At 41.2% G+C, this 13,937-nt stretch overlaps 2 protein-coding genes across 6 annotated transcripts; one reads left to right on the forward strand and one right to left on the reverse strand.

Annotated features, from left to right (window-relative positions):
* The first annotated feature begins 3,469 nt into the window (after positions 1 to 3,469).
* On the forward strand, positions 3,470 to 8,623 carry LOC121771541 (L-aspartate oxidase, chloroplastic-like). Of its 5 annotated transcripts, none has more exons than XM_042168352.1 (10): positions 3,470 to 3,809; positions 4,001 to 4,054; positions 4,191 to 4,336; positions 4,930 to 5,284; positions 5,524 to 5,766; positions 5,962 to 6,018; positions 6,108 to 6,188; positions 6,393 to 6,454; positions 6,809 to 7,804; positions 8,545 to 8,623. In XM_042168352.1, the coding sequence occupies exons 3-10, from the start codon at positions 4,203 to 4,205 to the stop codon at positions 8,567 to 8,569; spliced, it is 1,953 nt and encodes a 650-aa protein (XP_042024286.1). In that variant the 5' UTR covers positions 3,470 to 3,809; positions 4,001 to 4,054; positions 4,191 to 4,202; the 3' UTR covers positions 8,570 to 8,623. The 5 variants fall into 5 exon arrangements, with proteins under 5 accessions (XP_042024286.1, XP_042024285.1, XP_042024284.1 ...); XM_042168351.1 differs by having other exon boundaries at positions 4,194 to 4,336; XM_042168350.1 differs by lacking the exon at positions 4,001 to 4,054 and having other exon boundaries at positions 4,194 to 4,336.
* LOC121771540 (protein KINESIN LIGHT CHAIN-RELATED 2-like) lies at positions 8,447 to 11,955 on the reverse strand. Its single transcript, XM_042168348.1, has 3 exons — positions 11,540 to 11,955; positions 9,132 to 11,157; positions 8,447 to 8,997 (listed from the first exon to the last, which is right to left on the reverse strand). The coding sequence occupies exons 2-3, from the start codon at positions 11,096 to 11,098 to the stop codon at positions 8,787 to 8,789; spliced, it is 2,178 nt and encodes a 725-aa protein (XP_042024282.1). The 5' UTR covers positions 11,099 to 11,157; positions 11,540 to 11,955; the 3' UTR covers positions 8,447 to 8,786.
* Positions 11,956 to 13,937: the final 1,982 nt, after the last annotated feature.

Consider the following 13,937-nt stretch of genomic DNA (forward strand, 5'->3'; position numbering starts at 1 on the left):
AACGTTAATTTTCCAGTTATTTAATCTCGATGTTATTTAACTAATTGCCTTTTCTAAATTAGTAATATTTCGTGTACATTGGGTTGGGCCCACCTACGTGGGCAATCTTGGGAATGGATCCCATGATGTGCTCCCGCCACAGCAGGGAGTGTTGTACTTTGCACAATAAAAAAAGTAAAATTTAATTAATGTTTTAATAATTTATTTTATTAATATTTAATTGTGCTGAGAGCATAACACTCCCTGCCGTGGTGGGAGCACAGCAGGGATCCATTCCCTTGAATCTTTGGCTGGTGTAAACTATAATAGGCCTTCCCTTTTTGATTATGGGACCCAATTTTCGCATTTTTTATTTTGTTACAATCTTTTAGGATATTGGTCTCCAAAACCATGAACTTTGCTTAAAATTTGGTATTTCCCATAAACTTTGAAATTGGTCTATAATATCACAAACTTTGCATTTTATTTGGTATTTCCCAAGCTCACTCAAATAAGGTATATTAATCAAAATCTTATTTTACGTAGGCAACCGTGATACGTTTTATGATATTTTAAATCACTTTTTAAGAGCATCCGCAATGGGCGGACGATGGCGCGCATCGTCCGTGCCATGCATCGTCCGCACCCATTGCGGGTGCGTGCCATAGGGTGCGGACGATAGTCGCGCCCTATACTTCGGTCGCGGAGGATAGCGCAGACGATGGCCATCGTCCGCGCCATCGTCCGCCCCATTGTGGAGGTCGCGGACGATCGACTCGGACGATGGCACGCGGTTTTGATTTTCTATTTAAATCTCGTTTCTCATTCAGTTGTGCATACGAACATATCGACTATCTCTTTACATATTCTCTCTCTACATCCAACCAAAATGAATCTCGGCGACGACACCAATAGTTCTAGTTCGTCTGAATCCGGTGGTTCGCTTGACGAAGCATTAGATGCAGCCGTTGAAGAGGCCATGGCGGCATGCTATGCGCAAATGCAGCGCGAGAAGGAGGCGGCGGCAGCGGCGGCTGAGCAAGTCCATTGGCCTATTCGACATAGGTCGTATGTCCGACGCGACCACCAGGAAGCTCACAGACGTCTGGTTGAAGACTATTTTGCCGATCAACCGCGATGGGGCCCGACTGTTTTCCGCCGCCGGTTTAGAATGTCGAGGTACCTTTTTCTCAGCATTGTTCGTACATTGTCTTCACGTGATGAATACTTCACGTTTCGGGAGGACGGCATCGGAAAACCCGGCCTTACACCATTGTAAAAGTGCACGACTGATATTCGTCAGTTGGCATACGGCACCACGACGGACCTTTTTGACGAGTACCTCCACTGTGGGGAGACTACAGGCCGCGAGTGTCTGAAGAGCTTTTGTCGGGGGATAGTAGAGGCCTATGGCGACACATATTTGCGCAAGCCGACAACCACTGATTGCTAGGGTCTGATGCAGATGCATGAGAGGGCGCACGGGTTTCCCGGGATGCTCGGGAGCATCGACTGTATGCACTGGGAGTGGAAGAATTGTCCGACGGCGTGGAGAGGCCAATTCACAAGTGGATACAAGGGCAGCCACCCGACGATGATCCTCGAAGCCGTCGCTGACCATCGGCTCTGGATCTGGCATGCTTACTTCGGCGTAGCCGGGTCGAACAACGACATCAACGTCCTCAACTCGTCCACCCTCTTCACCGACCAATGTAACGGCAACGGCCCGGCCATCGAGTTCACTGCCAACAGACGCCAATACCATATGGGGTACTACTTGGCCGATGGCATCTACCCACGGTGGCCAGTTTTCCTAAAGACGGTCAGCTGCCCAATTGGTGAGAAGAGGGTTTTATTTGCGCAAAAGCAGGAGGCGGCGCGGAAGGATGTCGAGCGGGCATTTGGGGTGCTCCAATCACGGTGGGCAATTGTGAAAGGGCCGGCTCGTTTCTGGTACAAGGAAGTCATCGCCGATGTCATATATGCGTGCATAATCATGCACAACATGATAGTCGAGAGTGAAGGCGGAAGCATCACCGACTGGAATGAAGACGACCGTGCATCTAGCTCTTCCGGCACATCGACCGACACACCCGATAGAGGGTTACCGTTAGGCTTCGAAGAGGTTCTATCTAGACAGACCTCAATGCGCAACCAACAGGAGCATGCTCAGCTCATGAACGACATGATTGAAGAAGTGTTGGCTCGTAACCGCCGTCGCTGAGTTTGCGTTTTTTTTTTAATTCGCATTGTAATGTATTAATTTTTATTAAATGAAATGAAGTTTATGAAATTCGTATTTTAATGTATTATTTTTTTTAAATTCGTATGGATTTTGTAAATATTAAAAAAATGATGACGTGGGGCGCCTTAGGACGCCCCACTGCAGGTGGGGAGGTAGGAGGATAAAACTGCTGACGTGGCGCGCCATAGGATGCGCCTTAGGGCGCCCCATTGCTAATGCCCTAAGTTTATAACATGTAGGATAAAAAAGTCACGTTGAAAACCACGTTGATTTAATTGTGTCAAGTATGATAAAAATGCATCGTAAGTTAGTCAAATATAGTAATAGACATGCCGTGAGAAATACCAAACAAAGTGCAAAGTTTGTGATATTATATCCTACAAATTTCAAAGTTCGTGGGAAATACCAAATTTTAGGCAAAGTTTATGATTTTAGGCACCAATTTCCCAATCTTTTATCATGAATTGAAAACATACTTATTTTTCGGATTAAAAATTATACTCGTATGTAATTTTTAGAATGAAAATCATCACAAAGTTGCTTTAGTTTCCTACAAATAGATTTGAATTTTTTTTTTGTGAATTTTACCAGAAATTATAGCTTTCATATTTCTACGTTTATAATTTACTAAAATATTTGGATGCAACACTAGAAATAGTAACATGTCATGTTATAAATTTTGTAACCATAACTATAACATTTATTAATTTATATTCGACAGATATACCCACTTTCTTATTTCAGGATGTTGGTAGTTTTGACAGATACTGCTATAAAGTAGTACTCGTATATAAACCTTTCATGCTTCCAATAACTTCTTTTAATGTCATTTTCACTTTCTTTCCACAATTTTCCACTTGTTGGTCGTGGCAAATTTGCCATCTCCAATAATAAATTCCTATTTTTAGAAATACGAAACCCATGAAAATATATGGCCATATTTTTCGTGAATATTTAACAAGATGTTATGTTGTCGACCTGTATATAAAATTGGTGGATGTATTTGTGGATAGAGTTTATTGTAAATTTATTTATTTAATCATTTTATTTGAATTAAGATCTCTAGCCATTAGGCTATTATTACTACAAAAATAAATCCTCATGTATAATTTTCAAAAATATCGATAAGCACATGAAAAACATCAATTTGAAAAATATAACCAGTTAAACGCCTGTGTAATCCCAAATTTATTTCAGTCCAAAAAAGGAATATTAGAATAAATATTAACCATAAATAGTACTCCGTATACAGAGAGGGAGGCGCAGCCGCAGCGTAGGGATTAATGGCGCGAAGTTCAACGAATCTTCTTCACGCTTAACTGTAACACACACATATACACACACTCAGCTGTGGTGCCTCGGAACTGTCGGCCCCTCCATTTTCCATCTCCTTTTTGCCTTTGTTTGGTCTCCATTTCTCTTTTTATACGCATGTATGCGCAGATCGTGGTGGAGAGATATTGAGATACACAGATTGGCCTTTCTCGATCCGGGTTCTTCATTGATTTCAGGTGCAGACCTCGAATCTCGTCCTCATTTGCGTTCGTTCGTGGTGCGCATCGGCTTTGGGCTCCGCAGATCAATTGTATGCTCAATTTTCTGGATTTGCTTTCGTTTACAATTATGCATGTTATTGGTTAGATTTCGAATTTCGAATTTCGAATTGAAAACATCTGGTTTCTATGTCTATATGTGTGATTTAGCGATCTAACCCCTAGGAAACGTGTGTTTGCGATTTCGAGTTTTCACGCTTTCTGTGAATTTTAAATGTTGTAGGTTGTAAAATTCAGACGAGAGAATTCAAGTTTACAAGTGTTTTATGCAATTCATGTATATTTCTATCACCTGGAGCAGTATCCTAATTTAAAATCCCAATAGATTTCATCTCCATTAGTTATACAAATCTTTTGACAACAGTTTTTATTGTTATGCTTACCTTTGCTTGTTGAATTGGGATACCTTTTAGCAGGATATTTGAATGGCTACAAGTGTAGCTTCAGGGAGCGGCCAGCTTCATTTTCAAGAGGCCTTTTTGAGGGGACATGGTGGCAAACTGGCTTATACTGTTCGTAATATAGCCGTTCCGCTGTGCATGCAGAAGGAGCTTTCTTGGTATGCAAATAGTCTTACAATATATGCTTTATATAGTAACAAGGATTTTACCCTGGTTTCTTGTTTGGTAGATGAAAAGTTTGAAAATTGGCGTTGTGATTCTGTTAGATGTGTTAAGACCCTTATGTTGGCTAATGGCTTGAAGTTTCACCCTTTTCCTTCATGAACAATATTATTTGCTTATGGTCAGCTTTTCTATATTGATGTCCGTATAGGAAACACCGAACGGTTCTTTCTTTCTGGAAATTTTGGTCAGTTAAGGACCTTAGGTTGGTTGACAAACAAAGGATGTCTTCTATCTTCTATTGCACATTGATGCAAACTTCATTCTGTTTCTGTTGTCTGCTCAGTCTAGTCATCTTTTTCACCTTTTTCACTGATTTAAATCTTACAGGGAGTGGCACTTCTTGTTTTTGGTTATCTCCTATGGTTGCTGAATTTGACTTTTGTGTGTCTTTTGAGAAAGAGGATCCAGTCACCGAGATATAATTTGAATGTTTTGTGACTTTCAATTGTGAAAAGCAAGAGACAATATAATATTGGGTCTTTTATGTTACATCTGCATCTGATAATATATATGATGCATACTTCAGGTGTCATGGGGTCTCTAAAGTCTTGCAGATTAACAAATCTAATTACTTCCAACCCCATATCAAGGGAGAGTGCAATCTACGCAGAACCGTGATCAGATCGTACCTGAGAGAGGGTCATAATAAATATTTTGATTTTGCTGTTATTGGAAGTGGAGTTGCTGGCCTTCGTTATGCTCTTGAAGTTGCAAAACTTGGAACTGTTGCAGTAATAACCAAGGCTGAACCACACGAGAGCAACACCAACTATGCACAGGGTGGTGTGAGTGCTGTGTTAAGCCCATCAGATTCAGTGGAGAGTCACATGCATGATACAATTGTTGCAGGCGCTTATCTATGTGATGAGGAGACTGTCCGAGTATGTTGTTAATGCCTTTTCCTTATCCATCCTTTCTACTTTGTTGGTTGTAAAAAAATGTTGAAAATTTTCTCCTTTCAGTAGCCAAGCCATGGGTTTTACATCAATATATCATGGTACACATATATATGGATCACATCATGTGACAGAAAAATATAATTGATGCTTTTTCGATTTAAGCTGTAGCAAATCAAGGACTATGTTAGTATCTTTTTTCACAATATTTATCATGCATACAGGTAGTGTGTACAGAAGGACCTGAGAGAATCAGAGAATTGATTGCAATGGGTGCTTCATTTGATCATGGGGAGGATGGGAATTTGCACCTGGCAAGGGAGGGAGGACATTCTCATCGTAGGATTGTACATGCTGCGGATATGACTGGTCGGGAGATAGAGAGGGCTCTCTTAGAAGCAGTGCGGAAAGATCCTAATATCTTTGTGTTTGAGCATCAGTTTGCTATAGATTTGCTGACTTCTCAGGTAACTTGGTTCGTGTGCTTGTCTGTGTGGTTAAATGTGTGCATGAATTTTCACACATACCATTGTTGGTTCCGATTGCTTTGATGGTAGCAGATATTCCAGAAGTGATGTATAAAGGGATGCGTCATACCATATTTAGCACTACTCGAGGTTCTGGTATCACTGTCTAACATATGTATTCTTGTTGGGTTGCAGGATGGTTCTGACACTGTTTGCCTTGGCGTTGATACTTTGAATACAGAAACACATGAGGTAAGTAAAGTAGTATGCCACTCGTAGGAACATGCTGCAGTAGGATTCTATACCGTTTTGTGATTTCTGTCTTTGATTTATAAACTTAGGTGGTGAGATTCATCTCGAAGGTAACCCTACTTGCATCAGGAGGAGCAGGACATATCTATCCCAATACTACCAATCCTCAGGTGAAACTGCATCTTCTTTTCCTTTCAAAATTCATGGATATAAATACCGCCTCGATGAAAATTAAGCTTTTCAGCTGCATTTGGGAACCTAAAACATAAAGGAACATTAAAGTAAATTTGCCTTACTCATCTTTATTGTAGACTTTTAAGTTATAGAACCAGGATATTTATGTTGACTGATATATCTTGACTTTGTATTTGTAGGTCGCAACTGGAGATGGAATTGCTATGGCTCACCGAGCTGATGCTGTAATTTCCAATATGGAGTAAGCGGTTCTAACTTTCTCCCCATTCATGAACGTACATTTCTTCTTTACTGTCTTATCATACAATCTTTAATAATTATCTGATCATATTAAAATACTACATAGTTAAGCTTGTAGTACTTTGTTCAGCACTTTGAAGCAGTTTTTGTCCTTGATCTCTTACATTCTTGAAGTAATACTTATTCGATTAATAAAGTAAAGATGGAGAATTTTAGTTCATCGAGAATTTGTTTTCCACATACAGCATTCCTCTGTTCTTTGCCCCGTATATAAGATTTCCTTACTGGCTAGACTAGTGATTATTTGCCAAAGTTCTGGTCGTCAACTTAAGATGGTGCATTGCAATACTACCAGGTTTGTGCAGTTCCACCCGACTGCTTTGGCTGATGAAGGACTTCCAGCTAAGCCGAAAGAGGCCCGACAAAATGCCTTTTTGATAACTGAAGCTGTGAGAGGAGATGGAGGCATCCTCTACAACATGGACATGGAGAGGTTCATGCCCATGTATGATGAGAGGGCAGAGCTTGCCCCAAGAGATGTCGTAGCAAGAAGCATAGATGATCAGCTCAAGAAGCGTAATGAGAAATATGTCCTTCTTGACATAAGTCACAAGCCCAGAGACAAAATTCTCTCCCACTTCCCCAACATAGCAGCAGAGTGTCTCAAGCACGGCTTAGACATAACCAGACAACCAATCCCCGTCGTTCCTGCAGCTCATTACATGTGTGGTGGAGTCCGTGCTGGGCTCCAAGGGGAAACCAATGTCAGAGGTCTCTACGTGGCTGGTGAAGTCGCCTGCACTGGCCTGCACGGAGCAAATCGCCTTGCTAGTAACTCATTGCTTGAGGCCCTTGTCTTTGCAAGAAGGGCAGTTCAACCTTCAATAGACCACATGAAGAGCTCACGAGTTGATCGTGGAACTTCATATTCTTGGGCCCGGCCTATAATGCCAAAATCACTCGGAAAGTCAGTGCTGAACAACATCTCCCTCAAGACGAGGGAAGTGAGGAGAGAGCTTCAGTCGATAATGTGGAAGTACGTGGGAATTGTCAGATCAACAACGAGGCTGCAGAAAGCTGAGATGAGGATTGGAGAGCTGGAACTGGAATGGGAGACTTACCTATTCCAGCATGGCTGGGAACCTACAATGGTGGGGCTGGAGGCATGTGAGATGAGGAACCTGTTTTGCTGTGCCAAACTCGTTTTAAGTAGCGCTCTAGCACGCCATGAAAGCCGTGGCCTTCACTACATGGTCGACTACCCCCAAGTCGAGGAAAGCTTGAGGCTGCCCACTATCATCTTCCCATCTTCACCAGTAAGCAGCTCATGGAGCTCAAGGCAACTTCACAGGTAAGTAACGAGATGTATTATTAGAAAGAACTCAAATTTGTCGATTTTTCCGCCTAAACTTTAGGTGGCCTGCATTTGTTACAGAAAAACATATTGCAAGATTGGATTATACGCAGCAAATTAAAATTATTGTGTAAACATGATACGGTCATTAATTCTTTTTATTTAAGTAGCTATTTTACTTTTGCCATTTTCCCCATTTGTTAGCATAATCAAATAATTTTTTATTTTTTGCGGACACTAGATCAAGTAAGTCCTGTCCAAACAAAAAAACTCCAAACTAAGTATTTAAGCAATTTCTTCGTCACAAATGAGGACAAGTAGGCAAATTTAGACATATTTTTTTTGTCATTTCCCACATTTTTTCAACCATTAGCATCAATGCAGATTTTTACATCAACACCACACAATTAGTGGGACAGCAACAAGCCAATTCCTCCTATTAATACTGATGATTAAGCAGCACCTCTTGTCCCTTACAAAATCCTAATCCAAAACAAGTCCCATGTCACACTCACAAGATGAAATGTCAACTTACAAATCCAAATCCAATTTCTAAAAAAAATAATCACATTCATATGAGAATTGATCCATCACAGAATGCAGTTGGATGTCTATTATCACCAGTGGTTGCACCAACAATAGGAAAATGAAATCCCATCTTTACTATAGTAAAACACATAGTTTACATAAACTGGAAAGTGACATACAAATCCATATTACTTCCCCCACCCCTGCAGATTTGGAGGAAGGATATGTACATAACACAGTGGACAGCAACATCTCGAAAGCCCCTCTACATTACACGGTGATACCGACCCTTTCTTAACAAAAAAACATGCACAACTCTCTCATTTCACACGTCGATCCTGTAACCAGAAGGAGTAGGAAATACAGCAACTATAACCCTTTTGTTATCAACATGTACATTAGGCAAAAAAGGAGACCAGAAATATTATCAGCAGAGAGATTAATCGCGTTTTTAGGAAACCTCAATGATGCTTCCATGAACAGCATCGTTCTTGACAAGCAAGGTCTCCAGTGATCTTGATGTTTTGGTCCTGGACTGTCCTGCTTCTTTCAATAGTATAGCCAGCCTCTCCTTCTCGTCTTCCACGTCTGGATTCGCTGTTCCAAGCCTCTCCTCTCTCAGCAAAACAATGTACTCCAAGATTTCAATTGCATCAGTAGTTCTGTATTCATATTTTAAGAGCAATTAGCAACAAATTTAGCACTATTTTTTAATCTATCATGATTCATGTATGGATATAAAAATATGCAAGAAAATGGATGAGTTATAGTTATTTAAGAGGTTTGATCACTATACCTGCTCATTGCATCATAAGTTCCTGCAAGATTACTGTAAACTCCTAGTGTATCCGCATGGAAGGGCCCGCATTCGGACTCGAGAATGTCACGAGCTTCTTCAAACAGATCAGCAGCCTCGTTGATCGAGAACAGCTGCACAGCGGAAAGCCCCATCTGGTTGAGAGCAATACCAAAGAGAGCGGACTTCTTTTCTCCAATGAGGCGAAATTTCATTGTAGCATTCTTCAGAGCATTGTATGACTCAACATAGCTTCCCAAGATGTAGTAGAGCACTCCCATTTGAGCTTCGATTCCTGCAACAACGCTCTGCTGGCCGGGCGCGTTCCCATAAGCTCTTATGGCCCTCTGCAGCAGCTGCAGCGCCTGCTGAGGCTCGTTCAAGGACTCATAGATCGCAGATATATCCACCAAACCACTCGCGACCTCCTCAGGCGGGCTCCCCACTGCTGGCTTGGCGTAAATCTTGAGAGCACTCTCGCAGTAGGATTTGCAATAACTGAATTTCCCAATCTTGTTGTGCAGATCAGCCAAACGAACAAAGACAGATGCCACGGATGGATGGCTATCGCCTTTGATTCCCTTGAATGTGCTGAGCGCCTTCTGGTACGCACAGATGGCCTCATCATAACGAAGCAGAGACAGATACGCATCTCCGATGCTGCAATCAATGGTTGCAACATCAGCATTCTGGCCATTGGCAGCCATTGCCATGCTTGCAATCACATAATGCTCGAGTGCACCCTCGTAATCGGCTTTGGAGTCACAAATGAGGCCAAGGAGCCGCCTATCCGCCGCCTCCTCAGGCGAGGCAATTGATCCGTTCACCTTATGAATTTCCAGCGCCAAACGGCACAACAGCTCCGCTTGATCAAACTGCATTGCTTGCACATGTGCCTCAGCCAGATACCTACACGTCTCACCAAACCTCGGATCGTTCTCCCCCAACACCTGCCGTTGGATCTCCAAACCTGCAGTGTATAGAAGAATCGAGTTCTCAATCTGCCCCAGCATCGCATAAGTATCCCCCAGCTGCATACACCCTGCAAACTTAGCAAGAGCATGGTTTTGGCCTAAATCCATCGCAGGAATCTCAATAGACTTCTCAAGAAGCGGGATGGCGTCGTCGTGCTTCCCCATCCTGCAGTACAAAGCGGACACAACGTGCAAACACATCACGTAGTCTAGATCAGCCGTCTTCTGACCATCCAAACAGGCCTCAAAGGACTTCTTAGCCCTCATAGCCGAGTCCAGCGCCTTCTTAGGATTCACCCCCGTTGCTATCATGTCCCTCGCCTGCTTCAGAAGATACGGACCAAGAAACCTCGCCTCGCCATCATTCTCCTCTGCCACAGTCTGCACTTTACCCCTCTCAACCCTTAAAGAAGAAGCCCTCCCAAATTTGTCAACACCCTTAACAGTAGGCTGCTTCCCATTCGGGGGCCTCCTGTTTTGAGTCTTGCTCCTCCGAATCACCTTCTTAGATTCCTCCGAGGGAAGCTCTGAGAGGCGCCTGACCTGCGACTGTGAAGTAGGCGAGCCACAGCTGAAACCAGCAGGATTGATGGCTACTACTCTCTTCCCCTCCCTCTCTCCATTACTCCAACTCCCTACCTCCCTCTTAACCTCCACCACACCATGCTCGCCTCCAGCAAGAAAATGCAGCTCAGAGTCGATGCGCGACTCCTCACCATACGAGAGGTAGCTGCGCCTGGATGGAGAGCGATCCGAGCTCTGCATCTCAAACACATTGTTGTAGAGCTCCTCGATGGTGTTATCCACTGCCCCATCAATGGCTAGGTTGAGAGAGTCGCTGTCGCGGCTCACTGAACTCGTGGGACGGCTGTGCTTGCTCAACGGGCTACGAGGCGATCTCTCCATGAAAATGTCCTTGCGAGGAACATAATGCTGCTCCTCCTCCTTGGCAAAGTTCTCCTTGTTTGATCCCTCCTCGTTCAACTTAGGCATCCTCACTCAATTCAAGAATCAACTGCTCCAACTTGGACTTTTCTTTTTTTTTTTGTTTCCTATAGATGGTTAGAATTCAAAAGAGGCAGTTAGTTTTGACAGAATTCATTATCAAATTACAGCAACACAGAGCACTAATAATGATAGGCAAAAACGCATTCCCAATTCAACAAATGCATTAAAAATGGAATGTAACAGCAAAATTTCTTATCTTCAATGCATTATGCAAACAGATATTTACTTCTTTCTCCCCTTCCTTTTCCCCTTTTGCTCCACAAAAACATGATTATCCATAAACCTAAGAATTATACATTAATCTAATCATGAAACTTTTTTTTTACAATCTCTATCCATTCCCTTAATCATACACAACAAAATTTGCATGATGCAGAAAAATCATAACAAAAAACGAAAAAACAGAATCAAACAACATGATCGTACCTTAATAATTACTCTTCGCAGAAGAGAAATCGATTGCGTTGGCAATGCGCGTGCGTTTTTGTTTCTGTTTTATGTCTCTGCCCTTGATTGCGTGTTGTTCATGTATAGAAACACATGCGTTGTGTATAATTATAAATGTATATATATAGATTGGTGGGCAGAGGAGATGAAGAGAAACGGAAAATGGTGGTTGGTTTGGAGACGAAGGGAGGGGCAGAATTGGATAATCGATAATCGGATTGATATTTAAATGATTGGAAATCTTGACAAATGTAGGCAGATAATTCCAAGTTGTGTGTGTGTTGGAGAAGTTGAAATGTTGTAAGGCTGAAGGGGACTTATCATCTTCCGCCAGCGCCACCGCACACCGCCGTTGGCAACCGCCGAAATTGCGTTTTTGTATTTTTTGGTTTTCTTTGTCTTTTTCTGTATATTTTAGAATTTATTTATTTATGACTTGTCTTTTCCTTTTGTTTATTAAAGTATTGTTAGTTATTTTTGTAAGCCTGCATGAGTTTAGTTATGCAAGATGCCCTTTTAGTATGGGAAAAGGGGACCAACATGATCATGCAATCTTATCATTTTAAAAAATCAGTAGTTCGCTGAAATTATGATATGCTTTTACAACAACCATTTTAAAAATATCAATAAAAAATGCATGTGTTCAATCCTAGAATTATTATTCATATTTTTATTATTTTTTTATTAATTTATAGTTGACCTCTATACTGATAATTATAGAATTGCACTTGTTTTTATAGTAATGTAATATATTGCTTGATTTATCTCTAGATGTTGTTTCATTATAGTTACCATTAAAAAGTATTAGAATTGAGTCACTCACCCCTTAAAAGGCCTCATAAGGGGGAGGATTATCCACACTTATATAGATGAGCTATGATCGTTACAAAGTCGATGTGTGACAAGAATTATGAATTTTAACAAAAAAGCATTCTCCGTATTGTATACTAGTACGTGAAACGTGATTTTGAAGGCCTTAATTTCCCAATCGAAAACCGATCATTGATTATTGTTATATGGAAAAACTCAACGAATCACTCTAATCTAGTTGTATTTATAGCTGGATTAAAACTGCCGATATATAATAAGCTATAGCATTAGTATTTTTTTTATTTGATACGGCCTCCGTCCCACAAGGCTATGAGTTTTTTAATTTTTAAAAAACTCATAAGACTCATTTTTCACTAATAAATACTATAATCAACATTTTTTTTCTCTTTCTTTTATTTTACCAATTATGCATTAAAATTTGTGTCAAATTAAAAATGCATACTCTTGTGTGACGGAGGGAGTATAACATTATTCTCTCCAACCCTTTTTATATGTAAAAAATGAAGTTTAATTGTTGCCTGTGACACAGGTTGGAGTTCGGAAAATGATAAAGAAATTCAAGATAATGATTGATGAAGATGAGTGTCCCACTCCTTATTAAACAAGCTGTAATTGACAGCTTCATGTAATTTGGGACCATTTTATTTATTTATAATGGAAAAAACAACTGAATAAACATTGAATGATTATTATTATTATCATTATTATTATCTTCCATTTGGTTAAATATTGTTGCTTAATTTTGCCTGTTTTTATACAGAAGAAAACCCATGCGTCGTTAGGGGATTGGGTCGATGCCCACCGGTTCCGGTTCCGGCGGTTAACCGCCGAACCGGAACCGTCGCAATTTTCCCGAACCGGAACCGTCGCAATTCGGGTCGCGGTCCGGTTCAGGTTCAAGATATTCCGAACCGGCGGTTCGGGACGGTTCGGAACCGGCGGAACCGCCGGTTCGGGCGTGTATATCAAGGCATCGGGGATGGGGCCGCCGACGGCAGCTTTTCAGCTGCAAAACCGACCGGTTTCGGCGGTTTTTTGGCGGTTAACCGTGAAAACCGGCGGTTTTGCCCGGAAACCGGCGATTCCGGCGGTTTTCCGCCAAAACCGCCGGTTTTCCGAATATTCAAATTTTTTTTTTCAAAATCGAATTCTTCTATAAGAGTTTCTCTCTTCAATCTCCCAATTCTCTCTCTTTGTCTCCAATTTCTCATTTGTGCTATTGTGCTTCCATTTAATTACGCAAGTGCTACTCTTATTACGCATTGTTATACACTTATACTTGTTCCCGTAGTTCTATAAGTTGTCTTTCTTTCTCAATTGCTAAAACAAAAAAATATATATTATTCCATATTTCTACATTTCTACATAGCAATATGTCATCATCCCGAGAACTACGTGGACTTTGATTCCTCAATAAAATTGTGGATACGTAGGCAACTCAACTTAAATTTGAAAAGTTTAACTTTGAAAGTTTAAGTTGAGCTCAAGCCCTTTTCAATTTTCCCCCCCATTTCATGTTTTTTTCAATGTAAATTATATTACATTG

Source organism: Salvia splendens, chromosome 16, assembly GCF_004379255.2.
Source record: "Salvia splendens isolate huo1 chromosome 16, SspV2, whole genome shotgun sequence".
In the NCBI taxonomy this organism is placed as follows: Eukaryota; Viridiplantae; Streptophyta; class Magnoliopsida; order Lamiales; family Lamiaceae; genus Salvia; species Salvia splendens.

Bases quoted from the DNA above. Each gene is read 5' to 3' on its own strand.
- LOC121771541 (XM_042168352.1), top strand. From the start codon at position 4,203: ATGGCTACAAGTGTAGCTTCAGGGAGCGGCCAGCTTCATTTTCAAGAG. The intron at 4,337-4,929 runs GTATGCAAATAG...TGCATACTTCAG, and splicing joins ATGCAGAAGGAGCTTTCTTG to GTGTCATGGGGTCTCTAAAG. The intron at 5,767-5,961 runs GTAACTTGGTTC...GTTGGGTTGCAG, and splicing joins TAGATTTGCTGACTTCTCAG to GATGGTTCTGACACTGTTTG.
- LOC121771540 (XM_042168348.1), bottom strand. From the start codon at position 11,098: ATGCCTAAGTTGAACGAGGAGGGATCAAACAAGGAGAACTTTGCCAAG. The intron at 8,998-9,131 runs GTATAGTGATCA...ATATGAATACAG, and splicing joins ACTTATGATGCAATGAGCAG to AACTACTGATGCAATTGAAA.